Source organism: Lynx canadensis, chromosome B1, assembly GCF_007474595.2.
Source record: "Lynx canadensis isolate LIC74 chromosome B1, mLynCan4.pri.v2, whole genome shotgun sequence".
Classification (NCBI taxonomy): domain Eukaryota; kingdom Metazoa; phylum Chordata; class Mammalia; order Carnivora; family Felidae; genus Lynx; species Lynx canadensis.
The window spans coordinates 199,732,176-199,751,820 of NC_044306.2; the positions used below are offsets into that span (position 1 = coordinate 199,732,176).

At 49.9% G+C, this 19,645-nt stretch overlaps 1 protein-coding gene across 2 annotated transcripts in view; it reads right to left on the minus strand.

The window, feature by feature from the left end:
* STX18 (syntaxin 18) overlaps window positions 1–19,645 on the minus strand; it is a 123,144-nt gene that overhangs the window by 46,179 nt on the left and 57,320 nt on the right. Inside the window, exon 2 of one of the 2 annotated variants that reach the window (XM_030314214.2) lies at window positions 6,189–6,256. The exons of the other annotated variant lie outside the window; for it this stretch is intronic. Coding sequence (XP_030170074.1) covers window positions 6,189–6,256 — 68 coding nt within the window. The remainder of the gene's footprint in view (window positions 1–6,188; window positions 6,257–19,645) is intronic. 2 annotated transcript variants of the gene reach the window in all.

The following is a 19,645-nucleotide window of genomic DNA, read 5'->3' on the forward strand; positions in this document are numbered from 1 at the left end:
GGGCCACTCAGCAAAGTCTGGCTCCAGGAAGGAGGCCGGGGAGTGGGAACGAGACCGAGGGCAGCGGTGGCCGGTGGTAAGACCAACAGTTAACTGCACACTGTTTAGCTGAGTTTAGGAACAAGTGGAAATCAGACAGACAGACATCACAAGACTGGCTCCATCAGGTGGTTCCCGAACGGTGCCGGGCAGGTGTGCTCCACGTGCCTTCCCTCGCTCCTTCTCCGCCGCCCCCCCTCCTCCCCCCACCGCCAGTGCTCCTCAAGCCGTCCTCAGGTCCTCAGGGTGAGCGATAACTGCTTCCCGGTTTTGGAGAATGCCCCCAGGCTCCCCCAACTCTTCCCGGCCTCCTCCGCTGGGCCCGCAGACACTACCTTCACTCCGCGTCCAGGGTGGATGTCCACCTACCAGCTCTGCCCCACCTGACACCAGGGCAGCCCCCGCAATGCTCCTTCTCGCCCCTGCACCATCGACCATGTGCGCGCAGCGCCTAGTCGGGGCCAGCACAGAGCGAACGCTACCTATGTTAGTTACCAATAGCATTTTTCCCCCGTCTACTGGATCTTTCCCCCAAATGTGGCATTATTCTCCCATTTTAAACAAATAAAATGAAACAAAACCTCTCAATTCCATGTCTCCTAAGAATGACTGCTAATTTCTCTCTCCTTAAAGGTGAAACTTCTCCAGTAAGTTTGCACCCAGGTCCCCAGCATCTGGACCACTGTTTCTTGACCCCAATCCAAGGAGACTTTACCCTCCTCGCTCCCAGGGCACCAGCGGCCCCCACAGGGGCTCAGCCCTTACCCAGTTACACTGCACACACTGGGAGGAACCGGGGGCTTCCCCTCCCTGACTCAAGTTTTCTTCCTCTGGCCTCCACGACACCACCCTCCTGATTTCCTGCTACCTCACCCACTGCTCGTTTTCAGGCTTTCTGTGGACACCTCTTAGCCCCCTGGACACTTAAAGATGGACATTTCATGGCCCAGTCCCTGAAATCTCTCCACACTGCCCGCTGGGTGAGTTGGTCTGGTCTTGTGGCTTCAGCAGTGCAAATACCAGCTTTATGCCCACAAGTCCCAAACTTCCATCTCAGCCCGAACCTCTCCGAGAACTTGAGGCACGAATATCTAACCGTCCAATCGGATGTTGAATTTGTGTCACGAATGTGCCCCACCTCGAGCCCCTGCCTGCTCTTCTCAAACCCGCTCCTTGACTCGACCTTCAGAATATTTCCAGAATCTGACCTCTTGTCATCACACCCACTGCTCTGTCTCTGGTCCACGATGCCATGACATCCCTCGCCTGGATTTAACTGGAGCCTCCTTGCAGGTCTGCTGTTCTGGCCTCTCCTAACATAGCAGCCATACTGATGCTGTCACAAAGTGAGTCATGTCCTATCACTCGTCCTTACAAGACCTTCCGGTGGCCTCCCCCCCACTTGGAATAGAAGCCAAGGTCCGTGCAAAAGCTACCAGATCCTTAAGAGGGCCTGTAAGATCTGGCTCCTGCTGCCTCTCTGAGCTCATCCTCACCTAGGCCCCGACCCTCCTGCCCCGTCACACCAGCCCCCTTGCTGCTCCTGCAACGTTCCAGACATGCTCCTCCACCGGGACCTTTATACTTGCTGGCTGCCCTCTTCTGGAAAGTCCTTTCCCCAGATATTTACATAAACTGGTCCCTTCTTTTAGGTGTTTACTGAACGTCCCCCTCTTAATAAGGCCTGCCTTGACCTACCCTAATAAGACTGTACCCTTTCTGACGTTTTCTAGCCACTTTCCCCTCCCCCTCCTCCTGAAAGCACTTATCCTGCTCTAACACTCTGTATCGTTTACTTTTTAATTTTGTTCATCTGTCTTCCCCCACAAAAACCTAAGTTCCCCAAAGGCAAGGACTTTTTGCCTGTTCACTGCCGTATCCGCGTCATCACGAGCAATGCTCAGGATCTGGCAGACTGATAGATCGGCGCATCACAATCAAATGCTTTTCGAACGACCCGACTCGGTGCGTGAGGCTGATGGCAGAACGGGCTTGATAAGCAGCTGCATCTGTGCTCCTCAGGAGGCCCCCTGCAGAGCCCTTCCAGAGCCTTCCCTGGAAAGCTTCAGGGGCAAAGGCAGTGACTGCATCCATCCTAGATGATGGGAGAGAAGGGAGTAGTGAGCCTGGGCCTCTCAGTCCCGGGCGTCGGGTGAGTCTCCTCTCTCCTCCCTGCGTGAGGCACCTTCCCACCCCCTGACTCCAGCCCCTCACTTTCTGGGGTAGAGTTGGAAGGACAGAAGGAAACCCCTCGGTTCTTGGAAAACAGATGGTCCTACTCTCGGCGGAACCTGGACCTCCCTGGCATCTCATTTTCTTACCTAGTTTGGTTTAACCAAGGTCACACCAGGTAATGCTAACAGAATGTGCCCTACGGAAGGTGCACTCCATCCCCCCAGCCCCTCAGGCAGAGCGGGGAAGGGAAAACAGGAGCGGGGAGGGGGGGGGGGCCTCTGGTCTTGTGCTCCTCCCCAATAGAAACTAGAAACACTCTCATCAGAAACGGAGGCAAAAAGGGGTCAGGGACAAATAAACAAGAAAGATACCTCCAAGTGAACACGCACCCCGTGGGTGGAGCGGATCTATAAATGACTAATTCCAAGAACATTAGATTAACATCCTCCTACTCTATTTTGATTTAATGGAAACTCGGCTCAGGGAAACTGAAAAGGTCTAAAGGTTAATTTGATAAGACTGATTACTCAATTAAAAGGTGATGTTCCTTTAGGAACATTACCCGTTAACCTTTAGGAGTTGGAAATTGACAGTATGGTTATTCTATTAGTAACAACAGAAACCAAGGAAGTTTTCCCCCCAAGTGGTATTGTTTTGTTGCCAAGACATTGCAGAAAAAGTACATCTACCAGAAGTGGAAACATTATTTTTAATTAAAATCATTCAAGAGATCCAGCCAGAGGCCACCTCATTGCGTGCTGCTCTGCTCTAGTAAAATGTCATTCCAAAAAAAAAAAAAAAAAATTAAATGGGTCAATAAAGTCTGAGCTCTACATTATGGAAAAAATTACAGCTTCCTAATTATGTCAAACTAACATAGCTTTATGGGTCTGAAGGCAATTTTTCTTTCAATTCCATGATCATACTTCATCTAAAATGTTCCTGGCCAAGGCCAGCACACTGGGAGGCAGAAGTGGTCAAAGGCAGGCCGTGGACGGTCTACACCGTCAGGAGGGGGGACGTGCTGGGGGACGACAAGGGCGGCCCTTCTCTATCGGGAGAGAACGCATGTCACTGAGGGGATGCCTACCCCCTAGTCCTAGGTTCTATTAAGAACAACAGAAACCAAGGAAGTTTTCCCCCCAAGTGGTATAGTTTTGTTGCCCTCATGCGGGAGGGCACTTCACTGGGCACGGGCACGAACACGCACACGCATCTAGCCACGGCTCTGTTCTCTCTCTCCTCTCCGGGATCTGCTTGCTTACAAAGAACAGATGTCCTGCTGTCTTCCTCTCTCTCCTGTGCTATAAAGGGGCCTGCCCCGCTCTCTGTGCTCTAGCGCCTGTGACCGTTCAGTGGCGGTCATGGCTGAGCGAGTCTAATTCAGGAGCCTTCAACAAGGCCGCCCGCCCTCAGACCTAAGCTCTGCCCGCCCCCCTGGATTTTTACCGGTGATAAAGCTGGTAACTCGTCCATTTCATCACGTTCACCTGACTCCTGCATGCCATCTCTCTCTCCTTCCCTCCCGCCGCTGTCGGGCAGGAAGGAGACGCATGTTTTTTATTAACTGACCACCCCCCCCACAAGTTCATTATAGGTCCCACGGGGTTCCAATCCTATTGCCGTTCCCCAGGGGACTTCTATGTGCCAGGAGCTTGCGCATCTCACGTAATCCTCACGAGAACATTATCCACATTTTACAAAAAAGAAAATAAGCACAAAGACGTGAAACGAGCTCTAGACACTCACACGATTAACACTGGGCGTCCGTGGGACTGAACTTGGGTGTGCCTGACCCCCTGAGCCCACGTTCTTTCGAAGGGACGCAAACGGGTAGGACTGGAGCTCAGGATGCACGTGGTGGCAAAGAGCAGCTGCAGCGGGGAAAATGAGTAAAAGACTGAGTTTCCACAAAGGGGAGATGGATGAGTCGGGACCAAGAAGCCTCAGGGGCCAGAGCTCCGACACTCAAGCCACACAACCAGTAAGTGGCAGAGCGGGACCGGCCCCCAGAGATCTGGGATGTCCATCTGTGCATCTGCCGCAGAGCAGCTGGGAAGGAGGAAGCCGTGGGCCAGCAGCTGGCTCTACTGGGCGACAAAGGGAGAGGGCTCGGAGCCGTGTGGGAACATGGATGCACATTGTGTGGGAGCTGAGCAGAAATAAATGCCTTTAACATCACTTTTATCATCAGAAGTTGAGGGGCGTCTGGGGGGCTCAGTCGGTTGAGCGTCTGACTTTGGCTCAGGTCATGATCTCGCGGTTCCTGAATTTGGGCCCTGCATCAGGCTCACCGCTGTCAGCACAGAGCCCACTTCAGATCTTCCGTCCCCTCGGCTCTCTCTACCCCTCCCCGACTCACGCTCGCGCACGCGCTCTGTCAAAAATAAATAAACACGTTTTTTTAAGAAAAGGTGAAAACGATTGCCAAGTTATAGAGCAGCACCCTTTACAATCATCTCATAAATGCATGGAAATGCACTGCATTTCAATTATACTGTCTTGTATGACTCTCTCGACTAGCTGGTGAGGGATCATCAACCCCTCTGTTTAGAGCAGGGCTCTGCAAACGCTTTGAAAAGGGCCGGAGAGTAAATACATTAGGCTTTGCAAGTTGCACGGTCTGCCGCAGCCCTTCACTTCTGCTGTTGTGGCGCGGAAGCAGCCAAAGATAATGTGTAAATGAATGGGTTTGGTGGTATTCCAATAAACTCTATTTGTGGACACTGAAATGTGAATCTCGTATCGTTTTCATATGTGGTGAGATCTTAGTCTTTTCTCCAAGCTGTTTAAAAATGCGAAAACTATTCTTAGCTCACAAGCTGTACAAGAACAGGCAGCCGGGTGGGCTTGGCCTACGGGCGGTAGTTCGCTAAGTCCCAGTTTGGAGAAAGACAGGGTTTTACAGATTAAATGATTTTCTCAGGTTCACAGTGCTAATAAGGGAGTGGGGTGGCTTGAACTAAACCGACATTTAAAACATCTGCCTTGTTGGATGCCTTTTCAAGGCAGAGGGAAGTTAACAATGGATTTCCAGGCAAGGCCTCTATAGCCACTTATGTGACCTAAGGGGTCAGCTACAAAGGGAGCAGCTAGACAGAGAGGTTTATGCCAGTTTGGTTGAGTTTCCCAAAATGGCTGCAGCTTCCACCCTTGTGAACTATCAAATCAGTACTGGAGACACACACACACCTCGGGAAATGAGATTTGCACTGCCATCTAGTGTTGAGCTGTTACTTTAACTGAGAGCTTAAAAAGAAGCTCTTCTTGGTACTATGCACTAAGAGTGAGAATTTTACAACATTCCAAAACCATACGAACAAAGCACATTTAAAGGTATAAAATTACTTATGATGTCATTTCGCACATCCCATCCAACTTTCTCGTGAATTCACACAGTAGGCCTGAAGCGGAGTCCCATGGCGGACAGTCCACCCCACCGCCAGGTATGAATGGAGGTCAGGAAGCACAGGAGACAAGGTGTCTGCCCTGCAACGCTCCTGTATCTGTTGAGAGCCGGAGTCCATTCCAGAAACCATTTCGGAAGGCTCAATCAAAATGCTTTCTCTCTTTTAAAAAAGCAAGCTAACCAAACCCTCTCTAGATGCAAGAAACGCACCGACATGACATGTTTACGTGACCGGCAGCGTTCCATCGTGGGTTCAGTAAGTCCGTGCTGAGAGAGTGGGTCTCGTGTGTGTCTAAGTGCTTCACAACGTGTGTGGCACCAACACAGATGCAAACGTGTGGCAGCATCGATCCTGAAGATCGTGCCGTGGGGGGCACTGGGACTTGGAGGGTAGAGAAGAGCCTATCTTGGGGACGGGCGGTCCTTTCTGCCACCGACACCACGGCCGAACCGATCTTCCCCACGGCGACTCTGGGTGAGTAAGTAAAAAGTAAGGGCAAACGCCTCAAAAGGAATACAGGTATGGAAAAGAATTCAGTCACCATGGTAAGAAGTATGCACTTACCTATAAGCATTAATGTAATCTTTCCTGTGTTCCAGGAGAAAATCTCTCAGTTTGCCAATGTGTGAAATCTAGAATGAAAAGAAAGCAAACTGTTAACATAGGGGGAGGGGGGGAGAGAGAGAGAGAGAGTGAGTGATATGGATATGTTACACTCACGTGTAATTTAAATTAATAGAGGATGGAATGCAGGTTATAGAAAAATTTTGAAGCCACAAACGGGACGACTTCGGTTTGGATTCTCATATGTAGCTGAGCCTTGAACAATGCGGGGTGAGGGGCGCCAACCCCCACACAGAAAATCTATATATAACTTTGGACTCCCCAAAAACTTAACTACTAGTAGCTTACTGTTGGCAAGAAGCCTTACCAATAACATAAATGGTCAGTTCACACGTATTTTGTATGTTATATCATATACTAAATTCATACAAAAAACCAAGCTAGAGGAAAGAAAATGTTACTAAGAAAATCATAAGAAAGATGGGGCGCCTGGGTGGCTCAGTCGGTTGAGCGTCCGACTTTGGCTCAGGTCATGATCTCATGGTTCCTGGGTTTGGGCCCTGCGTCGGGCTGTGTGCTGACAGCTCAGAGCCTGGAGCCTGCTTCGGATTCTGTGGCTCCCTCTCTCTCTGCTCCTCCCCTGCTCACACTCTGTCTCTCTCTCAAAAATAAATAAAGATTAAAAAAAAATTAAAGAAAACCATAAGAAAGAGAAAACCCACTTACAGGACTATACTGCATTTATCCAGGAAAGCAATCTGCACATAAGTGAACCCAGGCAACCCAAACCCAGGTTGGTCAAGGGTCATCTGTTGTCATTGACTTGTTGGTTAACTTTCCCGAAGTCGCCCCTGAACCTGTAAGTGTTGTGATAGATCTAGGATGTTATGAAGAGATGATCTCTAAGGAACTTCCAGATTAAGTAAGATCATGCACGTCTAACATCGAAACAACACATGCTCAACAAAGGCCAATTCCTTTCCTTATGTGTCTTCTAAAACTACAGACAAAAACTGCATCTTCCAAGTGTTCTGGGGACGGAGTCTAAGGCTGGAGATACCAGGTTGACAGGTGGGACCCTGCAGAGCAGCAGATTTAAAAGCTTCAGAGGCAACGGCAGATTCCCACACGGCAAACCTCCATCTTCCCGATGGCCTACTTCCACGGATGAACCGAAAGGACACCAGGTACAAAGGACTGCCTCTGTGACGGCTGGGAACTAGCATAAGCAAACCCTACTCTAAAGCACCTACCGTGTGCCCAGGTACTGCGTGTGGAGCTAGGGATTAAAAACTAAGTAGAATGAAGTAAAAAGAGGTGGGAAGAAGTCTAGGATCATGGTCGACAGGGACAAAAGTGTTTCCAGAAGGAGAGACTGATTAACCAGGCTGGTGGCCTGCTTTGTCCTTTGACCAGCGCTCACTCGTTTTCCTAATGCCCCTGCTACCTCTTCCAGACACACACAACCCCGGCCTTGAAGGGTCCGCTGAACTTTCATCTTTTCCATGACAGTTCTTCTGCCAAGGCCAACTCAGCCTGTTTCTCGCTTTGCTCTCAACCTAAAAGCACTTCTGCATGCCACCCACGTGGCACCAAGTCACTCACGGCCACGGCCTCTGCTTCCCTGTCGGTGAACAGCACGGGCGGGGGCGGTGCAGCCCCCACGCAGGTCTCAGCGCCACATGGGGCACGGGGGTGGTCGACGAGTATCTGTGGAACGAGCGTATGTCTAAATACAAAGGTAGTATTTATCACAAAGAAGACATTCAGCGTTTGTCTGGAGACAGGTCAACAGGGGATCGGTTCGGTTTCCCACAGGATCTAGGTAAATAATAAATCTGGTTCGGAAAAGGACCTTCAGGCACGTGAAGAGCAGGAATCACACCGAAAATGAAGCGAGGCCATGGTGTTCGCTTATTTGCCGGGTAACGAACCAGGGTTGAGAGTCTGTCCGCCAGCCCTGCCCTGGTAGGTATTTTCACTCACACCACCTCGTTCTCTTCCCTGCTGTCCTGCTGTGGGCACTCGTGGCGCTGCTCTCCGACGGGAACCAGTGTGGCAAAGTGAACCTCACGGAAGCTAAGGGACTCACCCACTGTTACCCACTTAGCACGTCAGCGCCTGGCAAGGCTTACAGTCAAACGTAGGACCACCGGAGTCCACGTCCGACCTATTTTCCTGTACAACACAGCTCCCTTCCTCACACTCTTATTCCTATTTTCCACCTAAGCTGCCTTACAAAATATGCCTTTTAAGACTGTTGGGGAAAATACTCAAGAGAAGTACAAACGAAGTGTTTACTGCACCACACGTTAAGAACTGATCACGTTACCGTCCTGTTTTCAAACTTGCAACGGTTTCTGTCCCCTTGCCCAGCCACTGCCCACAAGAGGCGAGGTGAACGGCAGATGCTACAGGACATCTGGCGGTGGTGACTTCTGGATTTAAAACACACTGCAGCCAGGGGCACCCGTGTGGCTCAGTCAGGCAGCCGGCTCTTGATTGTGGCTCAGGTCACGATTTCACGGTTCATGAGATTGAGCCCCGCGTCAGGCTCTTTGCCGACAGCTTGGAGCCTGCTTGGGATTCTCTCTCCTTCTCTCTCTGCCCCAACCCTTGCTCCTTCTCTCTCTCTCCCCTTCCCTCCCTCTCAAAAATAAACAAACATTTAAGTACACTGCAACCAAAAGCAGCAGTTCCAAGGCTGATTTGCCAAAGGGCAGCCAACAAGTAACCTCCAGGCCTAAACAATGGAGTCAAGTCCAAACTCCCATAAAGCACTCAAGGCCCTTCACAGTCCAGCTCCACAAGTCCCGTGTGGCCTCAGTCCCTGCCACACTCCCAGTAGGCGCCAGGCTCCAAGTCCCAGAGATGCCCAACACGCACACCCGTATGGTTCTCCTTTTCCCTGGAATGCCCTACCCACCTTCCCTCCTGCACAGACTTCTCCTCTTTCCCTCCCTGTATCTGCTCCACACCCCCGGGCACAGTCAGATCCCACTCACCCACAAAATGTGGCACCTCGACCTCACCCCTTCCTTCATGACCTCCCTTCATGACCACAGTGACTAATTTCAGACCAATTTCCCTTCAGTAGATGGCAAGCCCCTAGAGGGTGATGGGTCCCTTTCCCTTTCCTGTGCTTATCAGGCACAGTTCCCGGAGCAAAGCAGAGCCTCAAAAACTGCTGAATGTTGACAAAACAGTGGGTACCGGATAAGCCCTAAAGAACTGTGTTTGCTGTTGCAGGTACAAAAATGCCACCCTCCCCCTGCAAAGGCTTCCAAGTCCTGTGAATACGTTCTGTTAGAAGGCAGAGGAGAGTTAACATAGCACATGGAATTCAGGTTCTCATCAGTTGACCTTAAAATAGGGAGATTATCCTGGCTCACCCGGTAGGAAGGCCCCATATAATCACAAGGGTCCTTAAATGTCGAAGAGGAAGGGCAGGAGGGAGGGCAGAGTGATGCAGTGGGAGGAGGACTAGTTGCTCTGGAGACGGAGGAGGGAGCTGAGGATGCAGTTGGCCTCTACAAGCTGGGAAAGGTAAGGAGACAGATTCTCCCTTAAGTCTCTCCAAGAAAGAACGCTTCCCTGCCCAACCTTGATTTCAACCTACAAAGTCCCGTCTTGGACCTCAGACCACAAAACCATAAGATAATACATTCTTGTTGCTTTAAGTCACCGGGTTTATGGTAAATTGTTACAACAGCAGTAAGAAACTAATACAATGTGTCCTAATTTAAGCTGCTATAACAAAATACCACAGGCTGCGTGGCTTAAACTACAACACGGTCTCACAGTACTGGAGGCTGGGAAGTCCTGGATCAAGGTACCAGCACACGTGGTCTGGTGAGAGCCCTCTTCCCACAGCGCAGAGAGCTGCCTTCTTAACGCACCCTCACGTGGTGGGGAGGTGTCATTGCCAAAGACAGCGTATTATATTTCAACAATTCTATTATGGCTCTTGTATTTTCAAATTTGCAGGGGTGTGAGCACTTGTATGCTTTGAATTGTGAATGTTTCCACATCTAGCGGTAACTTTAAAAGAATCACTTATGTGTGTGTCCAAAGAGAACGTCCCTCACTTTTAAAAGGAGAAAGGCCATTCCAGTGTCAAGTTTGACAAGGAAATCGGAGTAAAATGGAAATTTTATTGCCCCATAAAGATCTAAACTAGTGTCGATCTCTTAGTCTTGGTATCACTGGACGACATGGAGGGGGTGAGGAAGAGTCTCGGGAGAAGGAACAGGTCACTGGAAAGGTCTCTGTGGGACCAGGTGAGTGACAAACACAAGGGTTGAAAACAGGGAGTATTTTGGGGACTGAACCATCACAGCCTTGGGCAGGTGAGGGACACCCCATCTTCACAGCTCTGTGCCTTCGTGACTGCCCTTGCTCTGCCTAGAGCAGCTCTCTTCACCCCAACCCCATGCCACCAGAAGAATCCCTGCTCGTCCTTCCAGGTTCCATTTAAATGTCACCTCCTCCATGAAGGCTTCCTGAACACCTTTCTTAGTATTTTACAGATACCTGTTAGCACTTTCCATTGAATAACAAGTATTTATCTGTGACCCCCCACTAGACTTCAACTGAGCCCCGTGAGGTCAGGATCTATGCCCTGTTCATTTTTGTATCTCCAGTAGAGAATAAATGTTGGAAAAGGAAAAGGTGGGGGGGGCGGAGTTTGTGGGGGGTTGGAAATCCAACAGAAAGAGCTTCAAGATCTGAGAAGTCCTGACGTACGAGTTGGGTCAAAAAGGTATCAGACCTGTCACAAGATTGTACCTACACAACCGAGTGAACCAACAAAGAAAGAGGAGCACACCGGCCGTCTGTGCGTGTTTCTCCTAGAGTCAGCACGTGCGCCCAGAGGGGGCAGCGCGAGCACTAAGGTCCGAGGGTGCACAACCTAGCACGCTTCACAGGAGCCGGTCTGCTCTCACAAAGCCCGTCACCTTCCAGCTGACTGATGGCCGGCCCACCACGGAAGGAAGAGTTTTTATGCCCACCGGCTGTGGCTTGACTACACTGCTACATTATATGAGAAGCGTCCACTGTCTCTAACATAAAACATAGTTTAAAACGAGACGTGAACTGCAGGCTGAGAGAGGAAAGGAACGCAGGAGGTATTTAGTATCTGAAGCATTATGATTCACTTCCCTGTTTTTAAAATCCTTCTCTTTTAGAGAAATACACTGAAAATTTACCAGTCAAATAGGACAACTGGGATTTGCTTCAAAACCACATGGAGAAGAGGGGAGCATCAGATGAAGCAGGACGGGCCGCGGGCCGGTAAGAGTTGAGGATGGGCACACGTGTACCTGCGGCTTCGTCATCCATCCTGTCTGCTTCAGGGGGTATCTGAAATCTCCCTTGATAAAAAAACATTTTGAAACATCTCCCATTTAGCGCTTTCTTCCCTTAACACTTTTAGTCACTTTGTGTGCAGATTTTCTGCTGTCCACGCGTGAACCAACAACTAAATTCCACACACAATCTCTACCGGCTTTATTTCTAAGTACTTGCAATCTTTGCTTAGAATTCCATTTATCAGGGTGGACGCCCCTTTCAAAATCCAAAACCGTCACCGAGAAAAGACGGTGTACCAGGCTTTTCCCAGAGCTCTTCCCATTCCCAGAGCTGCGTGCACTGGCTCACCTAATTCTCCCAGGCGTGACCACAGGGGACAGCATCACGCCCATTTTGCAGGTCACAACACGGAGTCAGAGACGGGACAGACCACGTGCTGAGGGACACCTCGGGGTGAAGTGTGGCTGGAGCCCTGGCGTTCTAAGTATCAGGCTTGTGTTCTCAGCCTCCAAATTAAAGCACACGTTGTGGACAGGTCACAACTGCAGTTTTCCAGCACAGTATCCACAACGGGATGACTGGGAACCGAGAAGAGCATCTGAGCGAGTAACGTCCAGCTGTTCCCTTCTTCTCATATCCCGTGTTCAGCAAAGCACCACACACGTGATTACAGCCGACGGCGACCGTCACTCACTGAGCACCAGCCATGTGTACCAGGCAGTGCAGAAACTGCTCGGCACGGGCCGCCCTTTACTCTCCCCAGAGCAGCCGGGTGAGTTAGACATGACCCCCGTTCCCATTTAAGCAGCATGAAAACTGAGGCCATGCAAGGTTACAAGGCTGGTAAGATGCAGAACGGGGTGGGGGGGGTGGGGTGGCACCTGGGTGGCTCAGTCGGTTAAGCATCTGACTCTTGCTTTCAGCTCAGGTCGTGATCTCACGGTTCCTGGGTTTGAGTCCCGTGTCGGGCTCTGCACGGACAGTGCGGAGCCTGCTTGGGATTCTGTCTCTCATCTCCCTGCCCCTCCCCAGCTCGCACTCTCTCTCTTAAAATAAATAAATAAACTTAAAAAAAAAAAAAGACACAGAACTGAGACTGATCACAGGTCTGTGTGACTCAAAGGCGAAGTCACTTATCCTGTATTATTCTGTCAAAAGACTACTAATCTTTAACTTAATGAAGTTTGACATCCTTCTTCCCAGTAATAGAAGCTGGGTTTCGTGTGAGAGTATTTGTGTACAACGTTGCTCTTAAAAAACGTGTTTAACTACAGCGGATACAGAAACACCTGCAAGAAAAGCTTCCACACACAGCGCTCGTTTTAAAAGTCACCTGTATGTTACAGTAGGAATATTCACATATCGGAAGAGAACGTCGCCACTGGCTCCAGCCGTCTCCTCCCGGTCGGCTGCTGGGTCTCGCGTTCTGCGACACGGCAGGCTTGGAGTTGGCAAGGCCACCTGGACGTCGGGGGGAAGGCCCAAGCCATGAGCAAGGAAACAGGGCGGTCAGGAAGAACAGCAGTCCTCCTGATGCTCAGCTCATCCTGAGCTTCCTTCAACCCTCAAACAGCCTCAAAATATGGCTTAAACGAACAACGAAGGCAATTTCCCCAACGGCTTTTCTTCCCTGCGTTTGAGTTCCCCTGCAGCCACCTTTAGCCCTGGGCGGACGTGGGCAAAGGAGCCGACTCTGGGCACATGGCTGCGGGTCTGGGTGGAGCAGGGCGGGCAAGAGAGAGAAGGGCAAGAAACCCAGGGGGTTTGGCAGAGACTCCTGGGTTCTGACCTCTGCTTTGCCACCCCCTGCTGAAGGAGACCCTGCTCCCCCACTCCTGAGGCTTCAGGTGCAGGGAGACTTGAGTGGGACCAATATCCTGGCCTCAGTGGGAAGAGGAGCCACTTAACTGGTTTATGATTTGGAGAAAGGAGAATGGGCGTGCTCGGCTCCTTCTCGCCCTCTCCGTTTTTCCCATCAGCCAGCCAGCCAGCCAGCCAGCCAGCAGAGGGGGGATATTCTGACCCAAGCTTCCCCCATATTTCACTACAAACCTAAAGCCAGGCTCCCTGTGTGGATTTTCATGTTCTAACTCCTGTATTTCTCTTTCAGGTGGTTCCAAAATTGGGCTGAGAAGAAAGGGGTGCTTTTATAGGCTCCCCTAAACTCTTAACCTTTGCCAACTGAAGTTTTGAGCAAGTCGCTTAATCTCCCTGGGCTTCACTACAAAGAGAGGGTGGTGAATGCAATTTTTAGAAAACAGCAGCAGCACGAGCTACCTGCCAGCTTTTACCAGTGTCAGTACTACCCGTCCATTATCTCATTTGCTCCTGACGGCCCTGTGGGTAGGCTCCATTATAATCCCAGGTCACAGATGAGAGGACATGGAGGGTACACATCCCACGTAAGTGGTTCAAAACCAATGGGAGACTGTGACTCCCAAAGCAAGTGCTCTCCAAGTCCACCCAAAAGATGACCCCGCCGTCCCATCTGAGCACGGCAGGTCTGTGAGGCTTGCTTTTACCACAAGTGTAGAAGGAACATTTTGAGATCAGAAGTACCCAAAGCCGAGCCGAGCTGTTCTGGTTCAAGGCCTGGTCTCCAGCTATGGGACAGCACAAAGCTAACAGCCACACTCCAGGGTCGGCCAGGATCTGGCCTCTTTAGGAAGTTGATACTTAATCAAACAAGTGATTTGAACTGCATTCTGAAACTACAGGTATTCATGTGACCCGTTCCTTTCTTTCTCTGAACATAAATTCACTTTTAAGTGGCTATATTTAAATAAGACTAATTCCCAAAATCATCAAGACGTTGAAATTCTCTACAACCCATCTACCATAAAAAGTGTGCTTCCTAATCCAGATGCACTTGACAGGGGAAAAAAAAAAAAAAAGATTGTCACATCACCGTCCTTGTACATACAAGGTTTTACCAGGAGGGACCAAACTAAACCCCTAACATCCCAGCGTGCACACCAATGAAATCCTGTGAGGTACCCTGGGTGAGCCTGGGCCGCAGACATGGATGGTTTCCCACAAGCACATTGTTGAGCACGGAGGGGAAAGCAAGGTCGCCCAAAGCACATACTGCATGATGCACTTATGGAAAAGATACGAAATCATACCTAAGGTTGTACACATACACAGAGAGGAAGTCGGAACACTGTTCTTCAAAATACTGATGGTTGTCTGGGTGGTGAGATTTGGAGATTTTGCTTTTTTCTTAAAACCTTTTTGTACTTTAACATTTTTCTATAATCAGCATGTATAATCTTTGTAGCCAGACAAAAAATACTTCTGGACAAAAAGGCAAATCTTCCCACATACTTCCTGACAAAGTGCACAGGGACTCCCCATTACCGACAAATCAGGCCTGATTCCTTAAGCCCGAGGTCCTGGGTGTCCCTCTCCCTGTGGACATCTCCGGATTCGAAGCCCACCCCCCACCCGATCCCAGTCTTCTTGCCCCAAGCCCTCTGCTCAAGTCTGATGCCTCCTAAAAGCCTTCTCTGCCACTCCCAGGCCAGGTCAAGGCCCTCTCCTGCACGTGGATCTCTTTCAGAGACGTTAGCATCTTGTGAAATGTTTTCGGGTCTATCTGACGTAAGCTGCTCAGGCGCACGCCTAGCCCAACGCGGTTCCCCGAGGGTGATTCCGTGTTCCGAACCAAACCCATCTTCTACCCCTTTCAACAACTAAGAGTAGGGTTCAACCCCATAGCACGGCGGCTCATACTTCCCGTTATCCACTAGATGGCGACCCAAGTCTTACAGCTGTAGTACTAACAGGAACTCTAAAACACATCACCACGTTTTCCCAAGGGCTTTTAAAATTTCTCTGGTTCTTTGTTTTTTGATCTAGAATCAAAGCATTATCAAAGGTTAACTGTTCTGTGCAGGCCGAAGCTGAGACGCCATTGTTTGGAAATCTACACGAGCGCTCGGATGAGCCCAAGTCGACGACGTGCAAAGACCGCGCTGGAGGCAGGTTGGGCACAAAGGGAGCTCCAGGGGCAGGAGCATGGCTGCCATCTGCCATCCCAGGCGGCAGGCCCAGCTCTGTCTGGGTGCGTCGCCCACAGAACAGTCCTGCGAGCTGCTCCTTCCCGGGGACTTTGTAAATTACCCAAAGCGAGATACACCGTAAAACAAAAAGCCTGGTACAAAACGGTGGGATTCTTCTCAAAGGATGGCTGCCTTTTAACTGGGGAGAGTTCAAAGCGGTCACAAGTGTCCTTTGCTGGTCACAGCAGTGGTTTGACTTGCAAGCCACCCCCCACACTCCCCCCCCCACCCCCCCCCACGCTAGGAATTCTGTTCTGCTGGCACTCACAACACTTCCAACAAAGACCTGATTGATTATGAAACACTAAGTACCGATTTGCATAATTTGCCTCTGCAAGAAACAACCATTGTTCAAGATTAAAGAGACTCCAGTAGGTCCCTCTGGCATATTGTAAAAAGTTCCCTGTAACACAAAATCATTATTTTTGTTTCATTCAATCAGTGGACACAGCTTGCTGTTCAGTTTAGTATGCAGCCAAAGGCACAGCAGAACCACCGTTGTGTAAGTGTTTGCCAACTACTGATAAGCTAACATGCTTTTTCACAAGGACTGTGTTCCCAAGTTTAATTTGGAGGCCCACTAACTAAACCTGAATCCACTCCCTTCAGCCATAATTGAAAATGCATCGATACCAATTACAGCTACAAGTTCAGAACCAAGGCGCCTCTGGAGCATGGCGACCCTGCTGCAGTCACGCTGTGGGTCCCTGTGCCAGAGAGGCTCCCCGCTGACTTGTCACCCACAAAAGAGCCTGGCAACGCCACAGAAATTCCACTGGTGCCAGGTCGCAGCAGCTGGTCTATGAAGGGACTGCATACATGAAGTGGCCCTTTCTTGCTTCCTTCTTTTCTTCGGCAACTGTTTGGGAAGCAAGTGCCACGGGCTGGGCCCCTCCCAGCACTTCCCCCCTAATTTCTGTTGCATGACACCACCCTTGGATGAATGCAGGGTACTGAGGGGTGACAGTCACCGCGGGAGTGCTGGCCACTCTCTACCCGTCCTCACAAACTCCCGAGGAAGCTCCCTGCCCCTGCCCTTCTCCAAGGAACCAGCAGTCTCCCTCTGCTTCCTGGGACCCCACGCTCTCTCCCTCTCTCCGGGTTCTCTTCTTAAGCCTCTGGCAAACCTTTCTTTGCCTTCCTTCATCGCTTCCTCTGCCTTTGCTAACCCGTGAACCTTACTCAGGCTAGACTCACTCACTCCCACCCCCAGCTTCATTTACCATCTACAGAACACTCCCACCCAGCCTCTGCCCTGCTCCTGTGTTCCAGGTGAGCGCATCCAACCTCTCCTGCGGGTCCGCTGGTGCCTCAAGAGCAACATGGAGTGTTAATTATCCAACCACTCACATTCAACCCTCCTGGCCACTCGGTCCCTTCTGGTCCCCTTCCTGTTCCCCCAAGGAGAAAGAGCCTCTCTCTTGCTTCCTCAAGATAGAAAGTCTCAGGGCTGCCCTCTTTTCTACCCCACAAATTAAACTGGTCAGGCAGGCCTATCCATTCAACTTGCTCAACATCCGCCAAAGGAATTGAACCATTGGCCACCCTCTCCTCGGCACTTCCCCCACATTCCAGAGGCGAAAAGCCTTTCCCTGAAGCAGCCTCCTCTTCTGCCTCTGCACTTTGGCACCTACTGTTCCCTCTGCCTGGAATGTCTTCTTTCTCATCTGTCTTCTACTCAAATGTGCTGGGCCCAAGGAGGAATTAACATGGCATTCTGGGTTCGCTCCCCCTTTCTCTGCAAAAAGCCTTCCTTGAGGCATGCTGCATCTGTTAGTTGGACATTATATACATTACATACATTGTATATGCATGTATAAATATATACGTGTAAACATACAAATGTTAGCTCCATAGATAAAGTGCTGTGTATCCCCAGTCTGGTAACTTCCTTAGAAGACACAAGGCGATTGTGACCCACAGAAAACTGTCTTCAGTAGCTAAATAACCTACTCTGGATATTTGCTAAGAACCAGTGCCACCCTGGACTGTAGTTTCCAGAATTCAGCATGTGTTGACACACAGACAGACAGACACGTGGGGAGTGGGAGAATGAGAAATGTGTGCGCGAAAGATGAGAGAGACTGGTGTTCCTAGTTCTACTGTCGGTCCTGAGTAGCAGACGGGAGGGATGGTTAAACAAGGAGACAAGGATGATTAACATTTGCTGGGATGAATTTGGCGGCCCAACTTCCCATATTAGCAACCTGAAAAGTACTGCTTCTGATAAATATTAAGCTTCTATCCCTTTAAGAAATTTAGAAACCAAGAAAAGAAAAAGAAAAAGAAAATAAAATCTTAGGTTCTTAGTGTTAGCGAGATCATCGAAGAACTCAGGACCTAATGTCGAAACGTGAAGAGCCCATACAACGTTGAATGACCCACGGGGCTCAGTGCAACTTTCACTTGTAAACAGGTCTCGGACCTCTTCAACCTCAAGCAGCAGCAGCAGCTTATCACGTGCTCAGCCTTTCCCCCCCTCACTCCTCTGGCCCCAACCTTCTCTCTCCAGCTCCTTATCTTCTCGATCACACCTTAATCTAATTAGACATTCTCATCCTCACTCTTCTGGTGCCCCAAACTGCACTCACTTGGCATTGCTAGAACATTCCCATTTCCAAACTGTCCACTCCCGGCCGGTCTGGCTTTGCTCTGTGCCTCGCGCGTGCTACGTGATACACAGAGCGCGAAACAGGTAAATCTCTCTTCTCTTCCTGGATTCTCAAGACCAGAAGGGGCCTGGCAGGCGCTTACTGCTTTGATGATGGGGGGGCTCACCATCTCTCCCAGGTTGCCCGTTCTAGTTGGAACAGTACAAAGTTTTTTGTCCCTCTGAATCAGGTTCAGCTCGTGGGGCCCCCTTCCACTACCTACGTGAGTCTTCTCTCTTCTGTAAGCTAAACGTAGTCAAGACGCTCAAGCTTTCTTTAGTCTCCTCTGAATGCTGCAAATTACGGGCCTCAAAACTCAAATGCAGTTCACAGAATGGACTTGATATTCTGTGTGTCAGCAGGAAATGCAGGGGAAAGCAGAAACATCACCTCCCTTATTCTAGCCTTTAGGTTTCTATTAATACCACCGAAGAGTGTACTCACTTTCATGTCACTGGGTCAGGACGACTTAATAGCTAACATTATTTCTTTCACGACTGGTGCTGCTAATCTCCACCTTCACTATATTCCTATTTTCCCCTGGCTTCTTGTTATTTGCCACTTGACCATTCTGCCATTAAAGACACCTGTAATTAAAAATAATTTTAAAAATGGGATGAAAATGGGGCTGGAAAAGCATGGAATTATCATAGTCCCTTCCAGCTCCCTGAGCTGGACAACCAGATCAACCAGTCACACATGCCCCAATAGTCCAAATCCTCAGTCCATTAAAAAAAAAAAAAAAAAAAAAAAAAAAAAAAAAAGTTTCCTCTACAAAATATCATGGAGACCTTGTTAAGTGCCTTCTGAAAGCAGATCTCCTCACCTACCTGCCTAGCAACTGACACTAATGAGGCTGGGGGGAGGGGGAGCGCGGGGAGCAGTATGGCTCCTGCTTTGTAAGCCGGTGCTGGTTAATCATCACTACTTTCTTCTCTGTGTGCCTGGAAACCTTTCTTTTATGTGTTCCCTTGACAAATATGTAAGACCCAGAACGGGCCAGGCACAGTAAGAAAGGAGGTAATAAAGAAGAGAGGGAGGGAGGACGACGAACACAGGAGGGGTTCCAACCCAAGGTTCCTACATGACCTCACACTGCTTTTCAGATCCCCTCCAAGCCCTGTCTGGTCTGCAGATTATGCACAGAGCACGTATTCAGAGACTGTGTGCGTACGATGCGTGCAGAGAAACTGAATGTGTAGAGCTGGTATTTTGTGTGTGCAGACACCGTGCGTGCAGAGACTGTGTGTGGAACGTGTGCAGACAGACCTGTGTGCAGAGACAGGGCGTGCAGGGTGCACGGGTGCTGCGTTGCTCCCAGTCCCGGTAATTCAAGCACAGACTACAGAGGTGAGTTCTCATCCAGCTCTGACGCTGGCGATACACGGTCTTGCTGCGCTTACGTTACTTCTCGGGCCCTGACCTCCGT